The 17,853-nt window shown below is 39.8% G+C and overlaps 1 protein-coding gene across 22 annotated transcripts in view; it reads right to left on the bottom strand.

Annotated features, from left to right (window-relative positions):
* Positions 1–754: 754 nt before the first annotated feature.
* The window catches only part of c2cd5 (C2 calcium dependent domain containing 5), a 41,871-nt gene continuing 24,772 nt past the window's right edge, over positions 755–17,853 (bottom strand). For 9 of the 22 annotated variants that reach the window (XM_047385742.1, XM_047385752.1, XM_047385634.1 and 6 more), the window contains 15 exons: positions 12,646–12,832; positions 12,388–12,552; positions 11,939–11,983; positions 11,448–11,588; positions 11,306–11,369; positions 11,149–11,210; positions 10,960–11,058; positions 8,935–9,024; positions 8,747–8,825; positions 8,296–8,388; positions 7,829–7,861; positions 7,405–7,536; positions 3,488–3,681; positions 3,256–3,402; positions 755–2,121 (listed from right to left, as the gene is read on the bottom strand). In XM_047385742.1, coding sequence (XP_047241698.1) covers positions 2,002–2,121; positions 3,256–3,402; positions 3,488–3,681; positions 7,405–7,536; positions 7,829–7,861; positions 8,296–8,388; positions 8,747–8,825; positions 8,935–9,024; positions 10,960–11,058; positions 11,149–11,210; positions 11,306–11,369; positions 11,448–11,588; positions 11,939–11,983; positions 12,388–12,552; positions 12,646–12,832 — 1,651 coding nt within the window. In that variant the 3' untranslated portion in view covers positions 755–2,001. The remainder of the gene's footprint in view (positions 2,122–3,255; positions 3,403–3,487; positions 3,682–7,404; positions 7,537–7,828; positions 7,862–8,295; positions 8,389–8,746; positions 8,826–8,934; positions 9,025–10,959; positions 11,059–11,148; positions 11,211–11,305; positions 11,370–11,447; positions 11,589–11,938; positions 11,984–12,387; positions 12,553–12,645; positions 12,833–17,853) is intronic. The other 13 variants (XM_047385662.1, XM_047385762.1, XM_047385778.1 and 10 more) reach the window with 6 other exon arrangements.

The raw sequence follows: 17,853 nt of genomic DNA, 5'->3' as shown, positions 1-17,853 counted from the left end.
TATATTATATATTTATGTTTGCATCTAAACCAGTGTATTTGTGTCAGTTAAATTAGTGGACGAAATTCTAAAGACAGACGTTTCTTAAAATTCATCTTTCAAAATTTTGTTTCCAAACTTGTAACATCGATTGTCCACTATTCATGTCTTGAAATGTAATGTAAATAGAAACATGCTCACAGATTAAATTTGACTAGTTCTATCTTTAAGTTAAACTATTTCAGTGAAATAAATAGCTGAGGTTTGATTTCATATGAATTACAAGACATACTAAATGGCAAATAATCATAGTTAATGTTTTAATACAGTTAAAATTATTACTAGAATATGTTCTCCAGTCATTACATTTTGAACATGAAGACCTTGATGCAAAATGGTATGTTTACTGTAAATTAGTAATTCCCATCACCCAAAACATGCCATTCCCACTGTAAAACATGGTAGTGGCAACATTGTACTGGGGAGATGTTTTGGATAAAAACATATTGTTGAAAATTGCTGTTCAGACACTCTGTCCAATCTAAGCATAAGCTACTTTTGCAAAGAATGGAAGACAACATTCGGTCTCTTAAAAAATACAAAAGACTAGCAGCTATATGAAGCAGTTACCCATCCTCTTCACTTTAACTTTACAATTACTTTGTCTGTCACGTAAAATCCAAATAAGGTTTGCAGTTCTAACGTGTCAGAGCATGGAAAATATAAATGGCTATGGAAACTTTTGCAAAGTAATGTATATTAAGGAAAACACATATTTGGTTTGACATGAGTTTATTGTGCAACTTACCAGGCAAGCATACAGATTCATGACAATAAAAAGATGCTCTGCATGCTGCTAATCCAAGAGCAAAAGCATCCATGTATATACATTCAAGTTTTAGTCAAAAACACTGAAAAATAATAAACTACTGATGACACATAAGAGTACCACTAAGCCTCTGACAGAATGATTAAAATCAGGAATGCCCTGCACAGGCATCAGGATTTATTCACTGATGCTATAAAAATACAATAACAAAAACAGATCTGATTGTTCGTAACATTTTACAGTTTATTTTTAGGTGGCACCAACACTAGGAGATGCTTTTTCAGGTGTTGGACAGATCAGCAGTGAGACTCCTACAACGACAAGTGCTAAATCAGCAGAGATGAAACTTGCAAATGTGATATTTGACACAGGTGCTACACAAAGAGAACATGGTTGGATTAGATCTCAGAGTTTGACAGTCATTTTGTAGATCCCAACTGCCCACTTTATATTAAGTTCTTTAAATATAAATCTCAATTTGCCCACTAGTAAATCTGGTTGTAGATAAAATCATACTTGCTGTGCTACTTGATTTTTAAATTTCAAAGTAAATGAGCACTTATAAATCAAAAGGTCATTAGAAAAGATGTTCTGCGAGATATTCTTACTCTTGGCTCCAGATGCCTATCCAGGCTGGATTGTATTTTCCTTACAGGCACCACCTCTATTGAAATGGAAACACTTGACTTGCACGACAAGTTAGATAATACGCAGCATAACACTGCAAGAATCCAGCTGCTTATAAATGGTTTGCTTAAAAACGTGTGCATCCCTTTTTAGCATGGCTACTGAAAGTCAGTGGTTTGCAGAAGGACAAATTCATTATAGCTGCCTCATGTGTGCAAAACCCAAGGAGATGGCCGATACAGTGTAGCGGTGCTTGAACACCAGGGTGGACGGCTTAAGTAAAAAGAGAAGCTTCAATTAAGCTCTTTGGCTGGTTTTAACCAATAACAGCCACATCAGCCCCCGTTCAAACATAAAAGACATTGCACTCCTATGTTTACACATAATACACAGTTTTGAGCATATTAGTAATTGTTGTTTTTCTTATTATATGTCCAGACCTTTGAATCTTTGAGAATTTTAAGGCAAATATTAATTCACACAGTTTTGGATGGCTAGACTTTAGGAGTGCATGTTCACTCAGACAGTGCCTCCTGCTGGTAAAAATCAGATCAAGCGTCGAAGAGTCATGTAGCTCCTTCAGCTGCACAAGTCTCTCCGATATTCGTCGTTGAGGTCATGGGCTCCTGATCGGTTTCCCTGACGTAGATGACCGCATCCCCGCTCACGTTAATGAGGCACTGAGCCTAAAGGGGGATCAAACATTAATTCTGCATTATATGTGCAGCTGCATCTCAGTGAATGAGAATATCATCAAATAGGTGTTTTATTATAGTATTTATAATGCAGTCATTACCCACAGAGTGATTCATTTCAAGTGTTTCTGCTTATCACAGAAAAGTAAACAGAAAAGTTTACATTTCCTGTTAATTAAGAAACGAAAAATGTATTTTTTTTCCCTCCAAAAATCGAAAAAAAGGACTGGTAAATATCCCTACTAAAAACATGATCATGACCCTTTCTGCACCATTTACTGCATCAGTGCGGCGTGGCATGGAGGCAATCAGCCTGTGGCTCTGCTGAGGTGTTAAGGAAGCCCAGGTTTCTTTAAGAGTCCCTCAACTCGTCAGCATCGTTGGGTTTGTCGTCTCTCACCTTCCCCTTGACAATAGATTCTCTGTGGAGTTTAGGTCAGGCCAATTAAAGCACAGAGACACACTGGTCATTGAGTGTGGGCGAATGCCAAGTCCTGCTGGAAACTGAAATCAGTATCTCCATCGAGCTTGTTAGCAAAGGGAAGCATGCAGTGCTCAAACTTCTTTTCATAAGCAGCTGGTCTGACTTTGGACTTGTTAAAACACAGTGGACCAACACCAGCAGATGGCCTGGCTCTCTAAATCCTAACTGACTGTGGATACCTCACACTGGACCTCAAGCAACTTAGATTCTGTGCCATTCCACTCTGGAACCATTATTTCCTAATGAAATGTAAAATTCACCTTTATTAATCGTTTGTCTCCTTAGACTAGGTAGGATGCTAATGATATCTCTGGGCCAGAAGTGACTTAACAGCTATAGCTCAGGTCCTGAATATATGTCAGTGTGGTTACTCTTGAAGCACTGACTCCAGTCACTGTACACACCTTGTGAATCTCCCCCAAAGATTGCTCCACAGTCCTCTCAAGGACGCATTTATACCCATTTCTTGTGTCCCTTTTTCTGCCACACTTTTTCCTTCCATGAAATGTTCTATTAATATGCTTGGATACAGCGCTCTGTGAAAAGCCAGCTTCTTTGGCAATTGCTAATTCACTGAGACGCATCTGTAAAAATAAAAGGTTTTCAGCATGTTAGCAAAAAATGTGTATTAGTGTGGGTACCTGGTTCTTGTTTGGATTTTCCATTAAAACGCAGTCTTTCATGCTGTAGGACACCACTGCATTGCCACCCAGAGCTGCCACATGGGCTCGAACCATCGCAAACACCTCTGCAATGAACGAATGAAGGAAGCCACTAACCCCACCTTCCTGGAGAGAACAAACATGTTTCATGTAACAAAAAGCACACCTGGTGAGCAAACAACACAAAGGGTTCCTGTAGCCTTAACCACACCTCTCGTAGAGATGTCGTCTCTCTGATGAAGAACATGTTGATGATTCCCAGGTATTTCACGTTGCGCGTCCCAGGGAGAAAAGAGAGCGGCGTCATCTTCACCATGGTCACTGAACTGCCTCCAAAGGAGCGGCTGGAGCGGAGTGAACGGGTGCGTCCCTCCGTCAGTGGACTGCACTGCTCCAAAGACGAGACTGAAGGTCCAGAGAGAAAAAGAGGCCAAGCAGAGGTGCAAGAGAAGGATGACAAGAGGAGGGGACAGGAGGGCAAACTGAGACACCAACAACCACTTATAAACAGTGGAAAAATAAAGAAGCAGATATGAACTTTGAAGCTCAAGTGAAGGATGTCATGCAAAAATGAAATCGGTTTAGTGTTTGTACAGCAGGGCATGTACACTCATACAAAGCAGAGCAAAAAAAGATTCAAACCCATGGAAAAATTCTGATTTATATTACTACTTTACATCAATCTTTAAATCTTTCAGGCTGAAAATGTAAAAAAAAAAAAGCACAAAAGACATTGTGTTAAAAATAATATGAGCCAAAATTTCCTTTCTTAGGAATAAATAATAGGCCTTCTTTGTCAGCGCAGCAGGCAAACAATGTTTTGCAATTGGTCCTCTTCTGTAAGTATCTCTAGACCTTTGAGGCTGGACAGCATCATTGCCACCTTTTAGATGTTCTGGATCAGATTCTGGTTTGGACCCTGGAAAGACCACCCTAAGATTTTGATGCTTTCACCACTTTAGCTGAATGTTTTCCTTTGCTATTTTGTAACTTTATTTTTTCGGTCGTTTCACGTCGATAAAGAAGCAGTCAGCTACAGTACCTTTTATGCCGACCAGGCATCAAATCCGTACCCGCCAAAAGCCCATTTTGTACCCACTTAAAACAACTGATGATCTGAAGTAATGGATCCCAGAGGTGTCCACATCGCTGTTAAAATGAAAGGTTTTGGTGTTGTTAAACAAGAGCCGATATAAAATTAGTTTAAGGCATTTTCCACATATGTTATCTTGCGCAATCCAACAGAAAAGTAAAAATCTGTAAGAAAAAAATATCTTCAAGCTAATAATTGGTTGGAGCCCTTTCTGACTCAATTTCAGCATCGAATCTTCTTGACCTCCCAGCTTCCATCAATTACAGTAAATCTGATTAACCCGAATCCAGAGAATTCAGCCGTCCTAGTTAAATTTCCCTGACTTTGCCACATTTGCATCCTTTAACAAAAGCCGTAGTTTAACAGAAAGGTTACACAGGATCAAACTGACCTCAATATACAAAGGTATCACTCAGGAGAAGGACACAAAAAATATTTACATTTCATGTCACAGTAAAGAAAATCACCAATAATTGGGGAAAAATTGGGAAACAGACATTACAGGAGCTGAATGTTTCTCCGAAACTGTTGAAAACAGAAGATAGTCTAAGGGTGTGCACAGTTCTCTTCCAACTGATTTCTTTTCCAAGTGAACAGAATATATGTCACAGTATATGCTGATAAAATCTGAAAATGATTTATCACGGATTATTTTACACCCCAAAAACCTAGCATGTTAATAGGAATGTGTACACTTTTTTGTGGGTATGAATTGGCAAAGGAACAAACCGTTTCAAAACACTGTCTTGGTTATGTGTCAAATGCAGCCAAGAATCATGTTTTCTTACTGAATCTAAGTGAAGTTCTATTTTCTCCTGATGCAGTTTGCTTTTGAACATGTTATCTTACCAAAAATCTACGAAGCATAAGAGCCCAAAGCACAACGGTTCTATCCATATGTTTGATGACAAGATGTCCATTCAGGTCACAAAATTGCTCAAATGAATCAAACTTGCCTTGGAGGTATTTAGCAATAAGAGGTAAAATATAATTCTGGACAATGACCTCAGGCAGGCAAGCTGAAGAACGAACTTCACCAGGTGCCACACTGAACCCTCTTTCAAAACAATACAGCAAGAAAGGTTAATATTTTCAGTCCAAAACCAGAATCCATCCAGAATGAGAATAGGGCTGGAAGAGCTGGAAATAAATGCGGAAAAAGAACAAAGTAAAGGACTATGTTCAAAACATTTTGTAATTAATTGTAACTATGCAGACGAGAAAAGTGGTAAACAGAGAACAAACCACAACTTTGCATGGGTATGAACAATTTTGAGCTCACCTGCATTGCTAGAAAGACATAACTTTAAATGCAGCTTTGTATGTGTTCGGTGCACGGTGTGAAGACAATCACTTGAAAAGCGTGTGCTGCCATGCATGTCATGCAACTGAGGTAAAAACAGGCAGAAAATGTCTGCAGACAGACAGACAGACCTGGGCACAGCTGTTTACAGGTGTGAATACAGTGTTTACAGTGAAATACATGAGAGAAGATTTCTAATTCTTTGGCATTTGTGAACGAGGCTTGAGACATGGAAACAGACAAAGACAGCTATGAGCTGAGCTGGGCACATGTACACAAACCAGAGAGTGAAAGGTGCTTCACTGTATAGCGCAAAGTTACCTGATGCAGTTTCCATCCGTCAAACCAGGAACCTTCAGAGCCAAACATTACACATACTGTGCACAGGACTGAAAATCAAACTAGCTCTCGTAGAAAAGAACTGCCCCAACCACCCCCCACCCTACCGTGATGATTTGTTCAAACGTTCTCACCTACAGGTACATCTCATTAAATTAACATATTGTCAAAAGGTTATTTTATTTCAATGAAACTCATGTAGATTAAATACACTTCTGTTAATTTTGATGATTTTGGCTAACAGCTGATTTAAACACAAAATGTTTCTCAGACAATATGAATATGACATAAGACCAACAAAAACATTGATACAAAAATCTTATGTAATGACCTACGCATAATGGAGAAGACTGCTGAGTTATCAGCTGTCCAGCAGATAGGGACATCCTCCATGAGGAGCATAAGTCACAGAAGTTCATTGCTGAGGAAGCTGGCTCTACAGAGTGCTGTATCCGTGCATATTCATTGAAGGCTAAGTGGAAGGAAAACGTGTGGTAGAAAAAAAAGGTACACAAGCAACAGAGATAATCAGCAGCCTTGAGAGGATTGTAAGGCGAAGCCCATTCAAGACTTTGGGACAATCAATCCGAGACAATATTTTTCACAACACTTCTTCCTTTCACTCAATTTTCCAATAATATGCTTGTATACAGCATGCTGTGAACAACAACCTTTATTAGCAATGGCCTTTTTATGTCTTGCCTTACTTGTGGAGGGTGTCAGTGACAAAACATGGGACAAAACATGAGTATAACATTACATTTTTTAAGCAGAAATAACTTTTTTATAGCTCTTATGTAATGTTCAAATCTGCATAGAAGCTGAATCTTAGGATATCTTGAGGTGTAACTTATAATCATCAAAATTAACAATAATAAAGGCTTGAAATATACTCAGTATGTAGCAAATTTTTTATATTTATTAATTTCACATTTTAAACCAAATGAAGTATCTGAAATAAAGTAACTTTGGATGATACCCTAATTTATTGAGATGCACCTGTATATCCAATAAAGCATGTCATATTTCCTCAATTTCAGAAGATTTGTTTATGCAAATGCAAAGTGAAATCAAAGGAAATTTTCATGCAGATTTTACACGAGTGCAAAGAGGGGGGGAGAAAGCTGCATACTGTGTGCAAAAAGATAACTGCCCTCTGATTTAAAAAAGGTTGACATGGCTACAGGCATTTTCAAGCTAAGCAGCTGACTGGGATCCCTTCGAAGAGCTAGGTGTGATCTTTTGAACTCTAAAAAGCCACTGATTGATTTGGGGGAAGAAAAAAAAAGCTACGTCTCCCTCAACGGCATGCATCAAGGGGTGTGTGTGAGTGTAAGTCGGTATGTGGAAGACTGCTCGTGAAACCATGTTTTGTATTCGTGGGTATGATCACCAGAGTGTGCTAGAGACTGTGTCCTCCTACTTGTCTTAACTGATCCTCGTCTTATGGTGTGAGCTTTCAGCCTAAGCAGCTCTAGCCAGGTGCTGCATCTGTCTGCAAAGGAACCGTAATCAACGGAGGCAGCTGGAGAGAACACACAACACACACGCAAACAAACACACACACACACACGCAACCCCCACCCGAACCACAAACGACAACGAGAAAAAAGAACAAAAAAAAAAAAACAAAACAAAAAAAACATACAAGACACAAGAAAACAAACGAACAGAAAAGAACAAAACTGAATGAGGTTTTTCGAGAGCGGTTCAACTGTCCGAGACAAAAGGATGAAAGGTCAAAACATGACAGTATAGTAGTTTCGGTAGCTGGGAGGAGGGGAAGGGGGTAGAAAGAAAACAAGGAGGGAGCTTACCTCTGGATGAGACAATGGTATTTTCTGGGACACCTGTCACACACACACACACACACACACACACACACACACACACACACACACACACACACACACACAAACAAAAACCTGTACTTGGTAGACAGAAATCAGTATATTTCCTTCTCCTCTTTCAATCAAGTCAAGTTCTACCTCTACAGCTTGATCTCAATGCTAGGATTGTTTGGTGTAAATAACAGCCACAATGTCTCACAGCTCTGACACATTTACAGCTACAAAACCTCAGTGCTGTTGTCTAGTTTTATGGCTAAACAAAGCGCGGTGAGGTGCTACTGTTCTTTTACCTGTTGAATGAACCACAACCAGCTGATTCTGGCAGAGTTTTGCAGCTGGGGTGAATAAAGAAACTGTACCTGAAGTGTTAAAGCAGTACAGTAGAAGAGGAGCTCCAATAGCAATAAAGAAACCTCAAGAAGATAAAATAATACCTGAAATTTTGGAAGAAGTCTGAGAGTTGGTGGACGACGAGTCAGCGCACAACTCCAGAGGAAATTGCAGTTGCTCATCAGTCTCACTCCCACCTGAAAAGATATGCATCAATGTATCGCCTGGGTTTATAAATATGTTGCAATCATCCTTTAATGTCAGAATTGGCCATGCATTTTATGCAGGAACAGACGCAGCTTCGCAGTCATATGTTGTCAGCAGCTCCTTCAGAGTCAATATTAAAAATCGGGCCACAATATTTAGATTTTTAATTGTAAAGCATTTTGCTGTATAACCATTTCCCATCATCTTCATAATTATACACTACTTTGTGTTGGTCTATCACATACAATTCCAATGAAATTCAATGAGATGTGTGGTTTTAGCATGATAGAATGTGGAAAATTCAATGGATATGAATACTTTTATAATGCACGGTATGTTTAGACAGACCTTTGATAATAAACCTCTCAACTGGCCTCTCCTGAGTCTGGTCCTTGTCAAACGTCATGGCAACTGCTGTCACTGAAACCTATCAGAAGACAGATAAAAATAACTGTATTCATAATCATTTTGTTTGGAAACCAAGTTAGGTGAGATAATTTCCTTTGATAAACGAGAGATGGCCAACAACATTTCACCTGAATGAGCTCTTCTTCTGGCACCGCTACATTGAAGTTGAGATGACAAAGACAGCAGGGAATCATGGAGCGTAACTTGAAGTAAAAACTCTGAAACAAACCAGAGATTAGCAAAGAGTTAACATAACTCACCAGACAGGCTTGACCGGTGGTCCAGATCAGGGGTTTAAAACCTTCAGTGCCAGAGCAACAGTGGCTCTTTAGACCGTTCACTGTGGGTAAACTTATACTCAAGAAGGGCCAAAAATGCTAAAGAATTGAGCAATGTTTTTAAATGTGAAGGAAATAAAAAATGCTAGCTTTAGCAGTTTTTCCTAGGGGTTTTCATGCAATATCTGCAAAACATTTCCACAAAGAATGACACCAATAGTGCAAGGATTCTTTTGCCAATAGGATGTAAACAGGGTTCAGTACTTGGCCCAATTCTCTTTGCTATATGTATGCTTTCATTAGGTAAAATTATCAAGCAGCATTGGATACAATTTCACTGTTATGCTGATGATACTCTGCTATATTTATCCATAAATCCTGATGAATCCAACCAGTTAGATAGACTTGTCTTGAAGACATAAAAACCTGGATGACTTTACATTTTTGCTTCTAAATTCAGACAAGACAGAAGTTGTTGTATTTGGACCGGAGTCTTGGAAAAAGAAACTGCTTAGTCAATCAATTAATGTGGATTAAATTGACCTCCGGTAATAATGTAAAAAACCGTGGTGTTATTTTTGACCAGGACATGTCATTTAAATCCCATTTTAAACAGGTTTGTAGGATTTCCTTCTTTCACCTCCGGAATATTGCTAAAATCAGAAACAGCCTGTCCTGGAGTGACTTTAAAAAAAAAACTAGTCCATGCATTTGTTACTTCAAGGCTGGACTATTGTAATTCTTTACTATCAGGATGTCCACAAAATGCAGTTAAAAGTCTTCAGATGATCCAAAATGCTGCAGCAAGAGTTCTGATGAAAATTAAAAAGAGAGATCATGTTTCTCCTATTTTAGCTTCCCTTCATTGGCTCCCTGTTAAATCCAGAATATAATTTAAAATTCTTCTCCTCACATATAAAGCCCTGAATGATCTAGCTCCATCATACATCAGAGATCTGATTGTTTCATACGTTCCTAACAGAGCACTTTGTTCTCAGACTGCAGGTTTACTGGTGGTTCCTAGAGTCTCTAGAAGTAGAATGGGAGGCAGATCCTTTAGTTATCAACTTCCTCTCCTGTGGAACCAGCTCCCAGTTTTAGTCCGTGAGGCAGACACCCTGTCTACTTTTAAGGCTAGGCTTAAAACCTTCCTTTTTGATAAAGCTTATAGTTAGAGTGGCTTAGTTTATCCTGAGCTATCTCTGTAGTTATGCTGCTATAGGCTTAGGCTGCTGGAGGACATAATGACCACTTTCATTCTCATACTACTCTCCCATTTTGGGTTATTTGCCGTTATTTCAGCTTTTAACTTCTCTTAAATCTTACTTTGTGTCTCTGCTCTGTTCTCTCAAACCCCCAGTCGGTCGTGGCAGACGGCCGCTCACACTGAGACTAATTCTGCTGGAGGTTTCTTCCTGTTAAAAGGCAGCTTTCCACTGTCGCTACATGCATGCTCAGTATGAGGGATTGCTGCAAAGTCAATGCAAGAGACTGTCCACTGTCACTACATGCTCATCCAGGAACAGTGAATGCTGCAAGTCACTGACTGGATGCAATCTGATGGGTTTCCTTGGATAGAAAAACCTTTTAACCAATTTGAACCATAAACTGAATTTGACTGTATTGTTTGATAACTAGGATCAATTAGAATGTATGTACAGTACTTGTCTCGGAAACTGTATGATTTGATTGAATTGACTTTGTAAAGTGCCTTGAGATGACATGCTGTGAATTGGCGGCATATAAATAAACTAAATAGAATTTCTTTTTAAAACGTGCTTTTTTCAACGTAATTTTCTATAAACTTGAAATGTCCTATTAAAGAAAATTAAATTAAATCTACAAACAAAACCAAAAGGTAAAAGGGCTGTTTACCTTTAGCAGATTCTCACAAAGGTCAGTGAAGATCTTGTTCAGGCTTTGGTTAGAAAGGTTGGCATTGCTCAACCTTAGGACCCTAACTGATGTAAACATCTGTAACATAATATTAAAAGAAACATGGCAATATTACAAGAACAGCTAGATTATTGTCAAGAGTCACTTGTAGGTCCAGACTGAGCTTACCTGTACTGCTGTAGTCCAGTTAAAAATCCCAGGCATGGTCTCAGTGTTGCAGCTGTAGAAACCTGAAAAACAGAGTAGAGACAAACATGCGTTTGAATCATAAACTCTTTCAGGGCATGAACAAAGTGCAACTGCAACAGAAACTGATGGGACAAACCCGAGGGGAGAGATGCATCCATTAGGAGAGAGTGGATGTCCTCCACAGCATCAGTGTCATCAATCTACGAGTAAAACAATACAGTTACCGCTCACCACAAAGATACATCCACACAGGACCGACGATTTCTCCGTTTACCCACCTCCAGAACAAAAGCATCCTTTTTGCCGTGCGATAGATCCAACTCTGACACTTCATCTGAACTTTCCGAGTGGGAGCGAAAAAGTCTGGATCTGTGCCTGGGCTCAGGGATCGGAGAGCCCACCCCTTCTTCTGTCAGCTCCTGTAAGCAAACACGACAGGATGTTGATGAACACTAAACCACTATCTGCAGGACACATCTTTTCTCACTGTACACGTATTACTGTTAGTGACATTTCACATGCTTACCCTGTGCAGCATTGCTGATACAAAACACACAAACAGACTTTGTGTAAAATATCACAAAGCCAAGAAAACAGTGAGAGGACTTGGAAGACCTGGCGGGGGTTACTCATCATTTGGTTCACAAATCTCCAGTTAAGGTTAAGGTTGTTACACGGTTACAGCACAGGTGCTCTAGTAATGTGATTAAACGAGTGAAATGTTGCTCATGCTGAAAATCCAGAGCTGAAAATCCAGCATGCTTAGTACCATGTTTGTGCCGCAGAACACCTCAGGGTCCAGAGCAAATAATTTCTTTAATGGTCAGAGAGAGACAAGAAATTTATCATGATTTACAAAAACAAAACAGAGCAGACACACACAGACAAATATTTATTGGCTCAAAAGTGACAAAAGATAAGAATCGCCTCGTATTTTATATCTGGTGTGATGTGTAATTTATCATTTACACATCAAATATATTTTCAACCTAAATGCATGTAGTTGTGAAATTTAGGTTCAAATTTTTTTTTTTTGGATGAAATATTATTGGATTGAAGATTTTTATGTTCCATATTGAAGCTAAATTTGGGTTGCACGTGTATTGAAATAATGCTAGAAATCTACTTTGCCAAAGCGGAGGAGAATTTGGACACTTATACACAAAGGTCACTTTCCACAGACTCCTATAACCTACAGCCAAAATGATGCTATCTCACCGGTGGGTTTATTTGATAGAGCTCTTTGTTCTTGGCGATGGTGTCGTTGATCCTTTTCTGGATAGATAGGATGTGCTGCTCGTTGGTCAGGTCGCCGGGGGTCTTCCCAGCTATCTGGATCCCTCCTGGAGCAGGCAGAGCTGACAAGTACACTCCTGTAGCAGACTGGAGAATCATAAAGAACATATATTCTACAATGGACTGAGTTCAACCTTACACGTAGATAATTGGCTTTTAAATTCTAAGTTGTTTTCTTACAGCAAGACCCAGCAGCATGTTCTCGCCAACACTGATCTGTATGTGCAGACCAAACAGAGCATTCATGCTCCGGAGCTTCAGCTTATTCATCAGCTGAGTGTGCAGCTCGTATTCCATGAAAGGCAGCAGGTTTGAGATGGCGGTTGCGTTCACTTCTCCCTGAGCTTTCTTTTTCAGACGACACAGTCTGGAAGGTGAGAATAAGTGACATTTTAAGTGCCCTTACAGACTTATATTTCACTTATCTTATTATAAAAAGAAATGTTTGCATTTATGTTCTTCCACATTGTGTAGAGAACTGAACTAGATGGCTACCATCTGTCTTTAATAACTTATAATCTTGATATCCTGCATTTGGCTTATTTTTATTTTTTTTTCAGACAACCACCCTAAAGTTGTTCTATTGGAGTAAATCTAGATGAACCTAAAGAGGATTGAATAAAAACCAAATAAAAAAAAAAACATAAATTGGCATTTATGTGTGGCTTAAATGTAATTCAGACCAGAAATACTGAGAAGGTGTTGCAGGCTGGGCCCTCGGAAATGAAAATGATTTCTTAAAGTCTCTGGTGCTTCTGAACCTGTTTCCTCTCTTCTGCAATAAAACACTGAATCCCAGCATGAATGCATACAGACCGCTGAAAATGATGTAAATAAATCTGATGCAGCCTGCACCCAAGGCATAGTCTCTGTTAGCACATCGTAGTTTTTAGTGGAGCACTGCTTTATCAGCACAAGCAGGACAGCACAGAGAAGCCAAAAGAGAACAGGGACACCAGGTTCTGATGAGCCGGGTTGTTCAGCACAAAAAATATATTAAATGATATTGGTGGAAAGGCTGAGTTTAACTCACACATAAGTTACCCTATCCAATATATTTTATATAACTGCCTTAATGCCTGATTTTATTCACTTTAAATGATGTATTCTTTAAAGATGGCCATAAATTTACTAGAAATATTTAGGTTTACACGTGTAGAGGACACACCTTCTCATTCAAAGAGCTTTCTTTATTTTCATGACTATGAATATTGTAGCATGAATTAATGAGTTAAACCTACATTACTCCTAATTCAGTTGTGAACACGGCACAGAAGCAAAACTTTGTCATGTCATTCATTTGAGTTATGCCCTGCTTTTATTCTTCATGCATACAGGATGTTGCATAATCTCTGAAGATGGTCATATGACCTTCTGTATTTGAACTCTTGAACATCTAATAAAAAATAATAAAATGAACAAAAGGAGTATTGTAATGACTGAAGACAAAAGCTCTGCAAGTCAGCAGGGAGGTGAAAAAGGAGAGTGCTTTAAACACACTCGAGACGGAACAATGCAGGAGCCTCTCAGCAACATCTATAACTTCCATTCTTGGCTTTAGCTTCACTGTTCTCTCCCTCTGTGCTCCCCTGAGATACATCAGCTTACATGCTGTTGTTGATTAACTCGAAATAATATCTTCTTTAAGCTATGTTGATGACAGAGCAAACAGAAGCGCCAGCTGCTTCTCAGCCCTGTCGGTTTGAACCAATCCAGTCTTGTTTGGTGCGGAAAGGAGAGCAAACTTCAGGGGTTGCTGGTCTATGTTTGAGACTCTGGGAAATTTCCATTATTAACCGAGAAATTGTAAAGGAAGCAAATTATCACTATTTAGCTATGTGTAAGCATTGAAATTGTTTCAACGAACACATTACATTTCCTCTGTCCAACGATTTTCATGTTTCAGTGCTTGAAGAAAAAGATCAAATCCACAGTCTTAAAATATAGACTATTACCCTTTCATCATTATTAAAACCTTTGTTTTTAATTGTGGTCCAGTTTGTGGCTCATGGTAATCTGCCCTCTTCACCAATTTACTTTGACAAATCTCACTCTCTTTTTCTGAGGAGCTTTATCGTTGGGAAAAGTAAGAGTGCTCACTCCATCATTTTTCAGCACAAAAGAAGTCAAAGTTGCAGTCGCTCTCTTCAAATGCAGGTTAACTCATCATCTCTTCATACAGTACAGATCAAAAGTTTGGACACACCTTCTCATTCAAAGAGTTTTCTCTATTTTCATGACTATGAATATTGTAGCTTCACACTGAAGGCATCAAAACTATGAATTAACACAAGTGGAATTATATACTGAACAAAAAAATGTGAAACAACTGAAAATATGTCTTATATTCTAGGTTCTTCAAAGTAGCCACCTTTTGCTTTGATTACTGCTCCACACACTCTTGGCATTCTGTTGATGAGCTTCAAGAAGTAGTCACTTGAAATGGTTTTCCAACAGTCTTGAAGGAGTTCCCAGAGATGCTTAGCACTTGTTGGCCCTTTTGCCTTCACTCTGTGGTCCAGCTCACCCCAAACCATCTCGATTGGGTTCAGGTCCGGTGACTGTGGAGGCCAGGTCATCTGGCGCAGCACCCCATCACTCTCCTTCTTAGTCAAATAGCCCTTACACAGCCTGGAGGTGTGTTTGGGGTCATTGTCCTGTTGAAAAATAAATGATGGTCCAACTAAACGCAAACGGGATGTAATAGCATGCCGCTGCAAGATGCTGTGGTAGCCATGCTGGTTCAGTATGCTTTCAATTTTGAATAAATCCTCAACAGTGTCACCAGCAAAGCACCCCCACACCATCACATCTCCTCCTCCTCCATGCTTCACGGTGGGAATCAAGCATGCGGAGTCCATCCATTCACCTCTTCTGCGCTGCACAAAGACACGGTGGTTGGAACCAAAGATTTAAAACTTGGACTCATCAGACCAAAGCACAGATTTCCACTGGTCTAATGTCCATTCCTTGTGTTCTTTAGCCCAAACAAGTCTCTTCTGCTTGTTGCCTGTCCTTAGCAGTGGTTTCTTAGCAGCTATTTTACCATGAAGGCCTGATTCACACAGTCTCCTCTTAACAGTTGTTCTAGAGATGTGTCTGCTGCTAGAACTCTGTGTGGCATTGACCTGTTCTCTAATCTGAGCTCCTGTTAACCTGCGATTTCTGAGGCTGGTGACTCGGATGAACTTATCGTCCGCAGCATAGGTGACTCTTGGTCTTCCTTTCCTGGGGCGGTCCTCATGTGAACCAGTTTCTTTGTAGCGCTTGATGGTTTTTGCGACTACACTTGGGGACACTTTCAAAGTTTTCCCAGTCCATCGGACTGACTGACCTTCATTTCTTAAAGTAATGATGGCCACTCGTTTTTCTTTACTTAGCTGCTTTTTTCTGGCCATAATACAAATTCTAACAGTCTATTCAGTAGGACTATCAGCTGTGTACTGTATCCACCTCCTGCAAAACACAACTGATGGTCCCAACCCCATTTATAAGGCTTGAAATCCCACTTATTAAACCTGACAGGGCACACCTGTGAAGTGAAAACCATTTCAGGTGACTACCTCTTGAAGCTCATCAACAGAATGCCAAGAGTGTGTGGAGCAGTAATCAAAGCAAAAGGTGGCTACTTTGAAGAACCTAGAATATAAGACATATTTTCAGTTGTTTCACACTTTTTTGTTCAGTATATAATTCCACATGTGTTAATTCATAGTTTTGATGCCTTCAGTGTGAAGATACAATATTCATAGTCATGAAAATAAAGAAAACTCTTTGAATGAGAAGGTGTGTCCAAACCTTTGGTCTGTACTCTACAGGTCCTTCTCAAAACATTAACATATTGTGATAAAGTTCATTATTTTCCATAATGTCATGATGAAAATTTAACATTCATATATTTTAGATTCATTGCACACTAACTGAAATATTTCAGGTCTTTTATTGTCTTAATACGGATGATTTTGGCATACAGCTCATGAAAACCCAAAATTCCTATCTCACAAAATTAGCATTTCATTAAAAGGGTCTCTAAACGAGCTATGAACCTAATCATCTGAATCAACGAGTTAACTCTAAACACCTGCAAAAGATTCCTGAGGCCTTTAAAACTCCCAGCCTGGTTCATCACTCAAAACCCCAATCATGGGTAAGACTGCCGACCTGACTGCTGTCCAGAAGGCCACTATTGACACCCTCAAGCAAGAAGGTAAGACACAGAAAGAAATTTCTGAACGAATAGGCTGTTCCCAGAGTGCTGTATCAAGGCACCTTAGTGGGAAGTCTGTGGGAAGGAAAAAGTGTGGCAGAAAACGCTCCACAACGAGAAGAGGTGACCGGACCCTGAGGAAGATTGTGGAGAAGGGCCGATTCCAGACCTTGGGGGACTTGCGGAAGCAGTGGACTGAGTCTGGAGTAGAAACATCCAGAGCCACCGTGCACAGGCGTGTGCAGGAAATGGACTACAGGTGCCGCATTCCCAGGTCAAGCCACTTTTGAACCAGAAACAGCGGCAGAAGCGCCTGACCTGGGCTACAGAGAAGCAGCACTGGACCAAAGTACTTTTTTCGGAGGAAAGCAAATTCTGCATGTCATTCGGAAATCAAGGTGCCAGAGTCTGGAGGAAGACTGGGGAGAAGGAAATGCCAAAATGCCAGAAGTCCAGTGTCAAGTACCCACAGTCAGTGATGGTCTGGGGTGCCGTGTCAGCTGCTGGTGTTGGTCCACTGTGTTTTATCAAGGGCAGGGTCAATGCAGCTAGCTATCAGGAGATTTTGGAGCACTTCATGCTTCCATCTGCTGAAAAGCTTTATGGAGATGAAGATTTCATTTTTCAGCATGACCTGGCACCTGCTCACAGTGCCAAAACCACTGGTAAATGGTTTACTGACCATGGTATCACTGTGCTCAATTGGCCTGCCAACTCTCCTGACCTGAACCCCATAGAGAATCTGTGGGATATTGTGAAGAGAACGTTGAGAGACTCAAGACCCAACACTCTGGATGAGCTAAAGGCCGCTATCGAAGCATCCTGGGCCTCCATAAGACCTCAGCAGTGCCACAGGCTGATTGCCTCCATGCCACGCCGCATTGAAGCAGTCATTTCTGCCAAAGGATTCCCGACCAAGTATTGAGTGCATAACTGTACATGATTATTTGAAGGTTGACGTTTTTTGTATTAAAAACACTTTTCTTTTATTGGTCGGATGAAATATGCTAATTTTGTGAGATAGGAATTTTGGGTTTTCATGAGCTGTATGCCAAAATCATCCGTATTAAGACAATAAAAGACCTGAAATATTTCAGTTAGTGTGCAATGAATCTAAAATATATGAATGTTAAATTTTCATCATTACATTATGGAAAATAATGAACTTTATCACAATATGC

Source organism: Girardinichthys multiradiatus, chromosome 2, assembly GCF_021462225.1.
Source record: "Girardinichthys multiradiatus isolate DD_20200921_A chromosome 2, DD_fGirMul_XY1, whole genome shotgun sequence".
Classification (NCBI taxonomy): domain Eukaryota; kingdom Metazoa; phylum Chordata; class Actinopteri; order Cyprinodontiformes; family Goodeidae; genus Girardinichthys; species Girardinichthys multiradiatus.
This window is presented reverse-complemented; position numbering and strand designations above follow the sequence as displayed.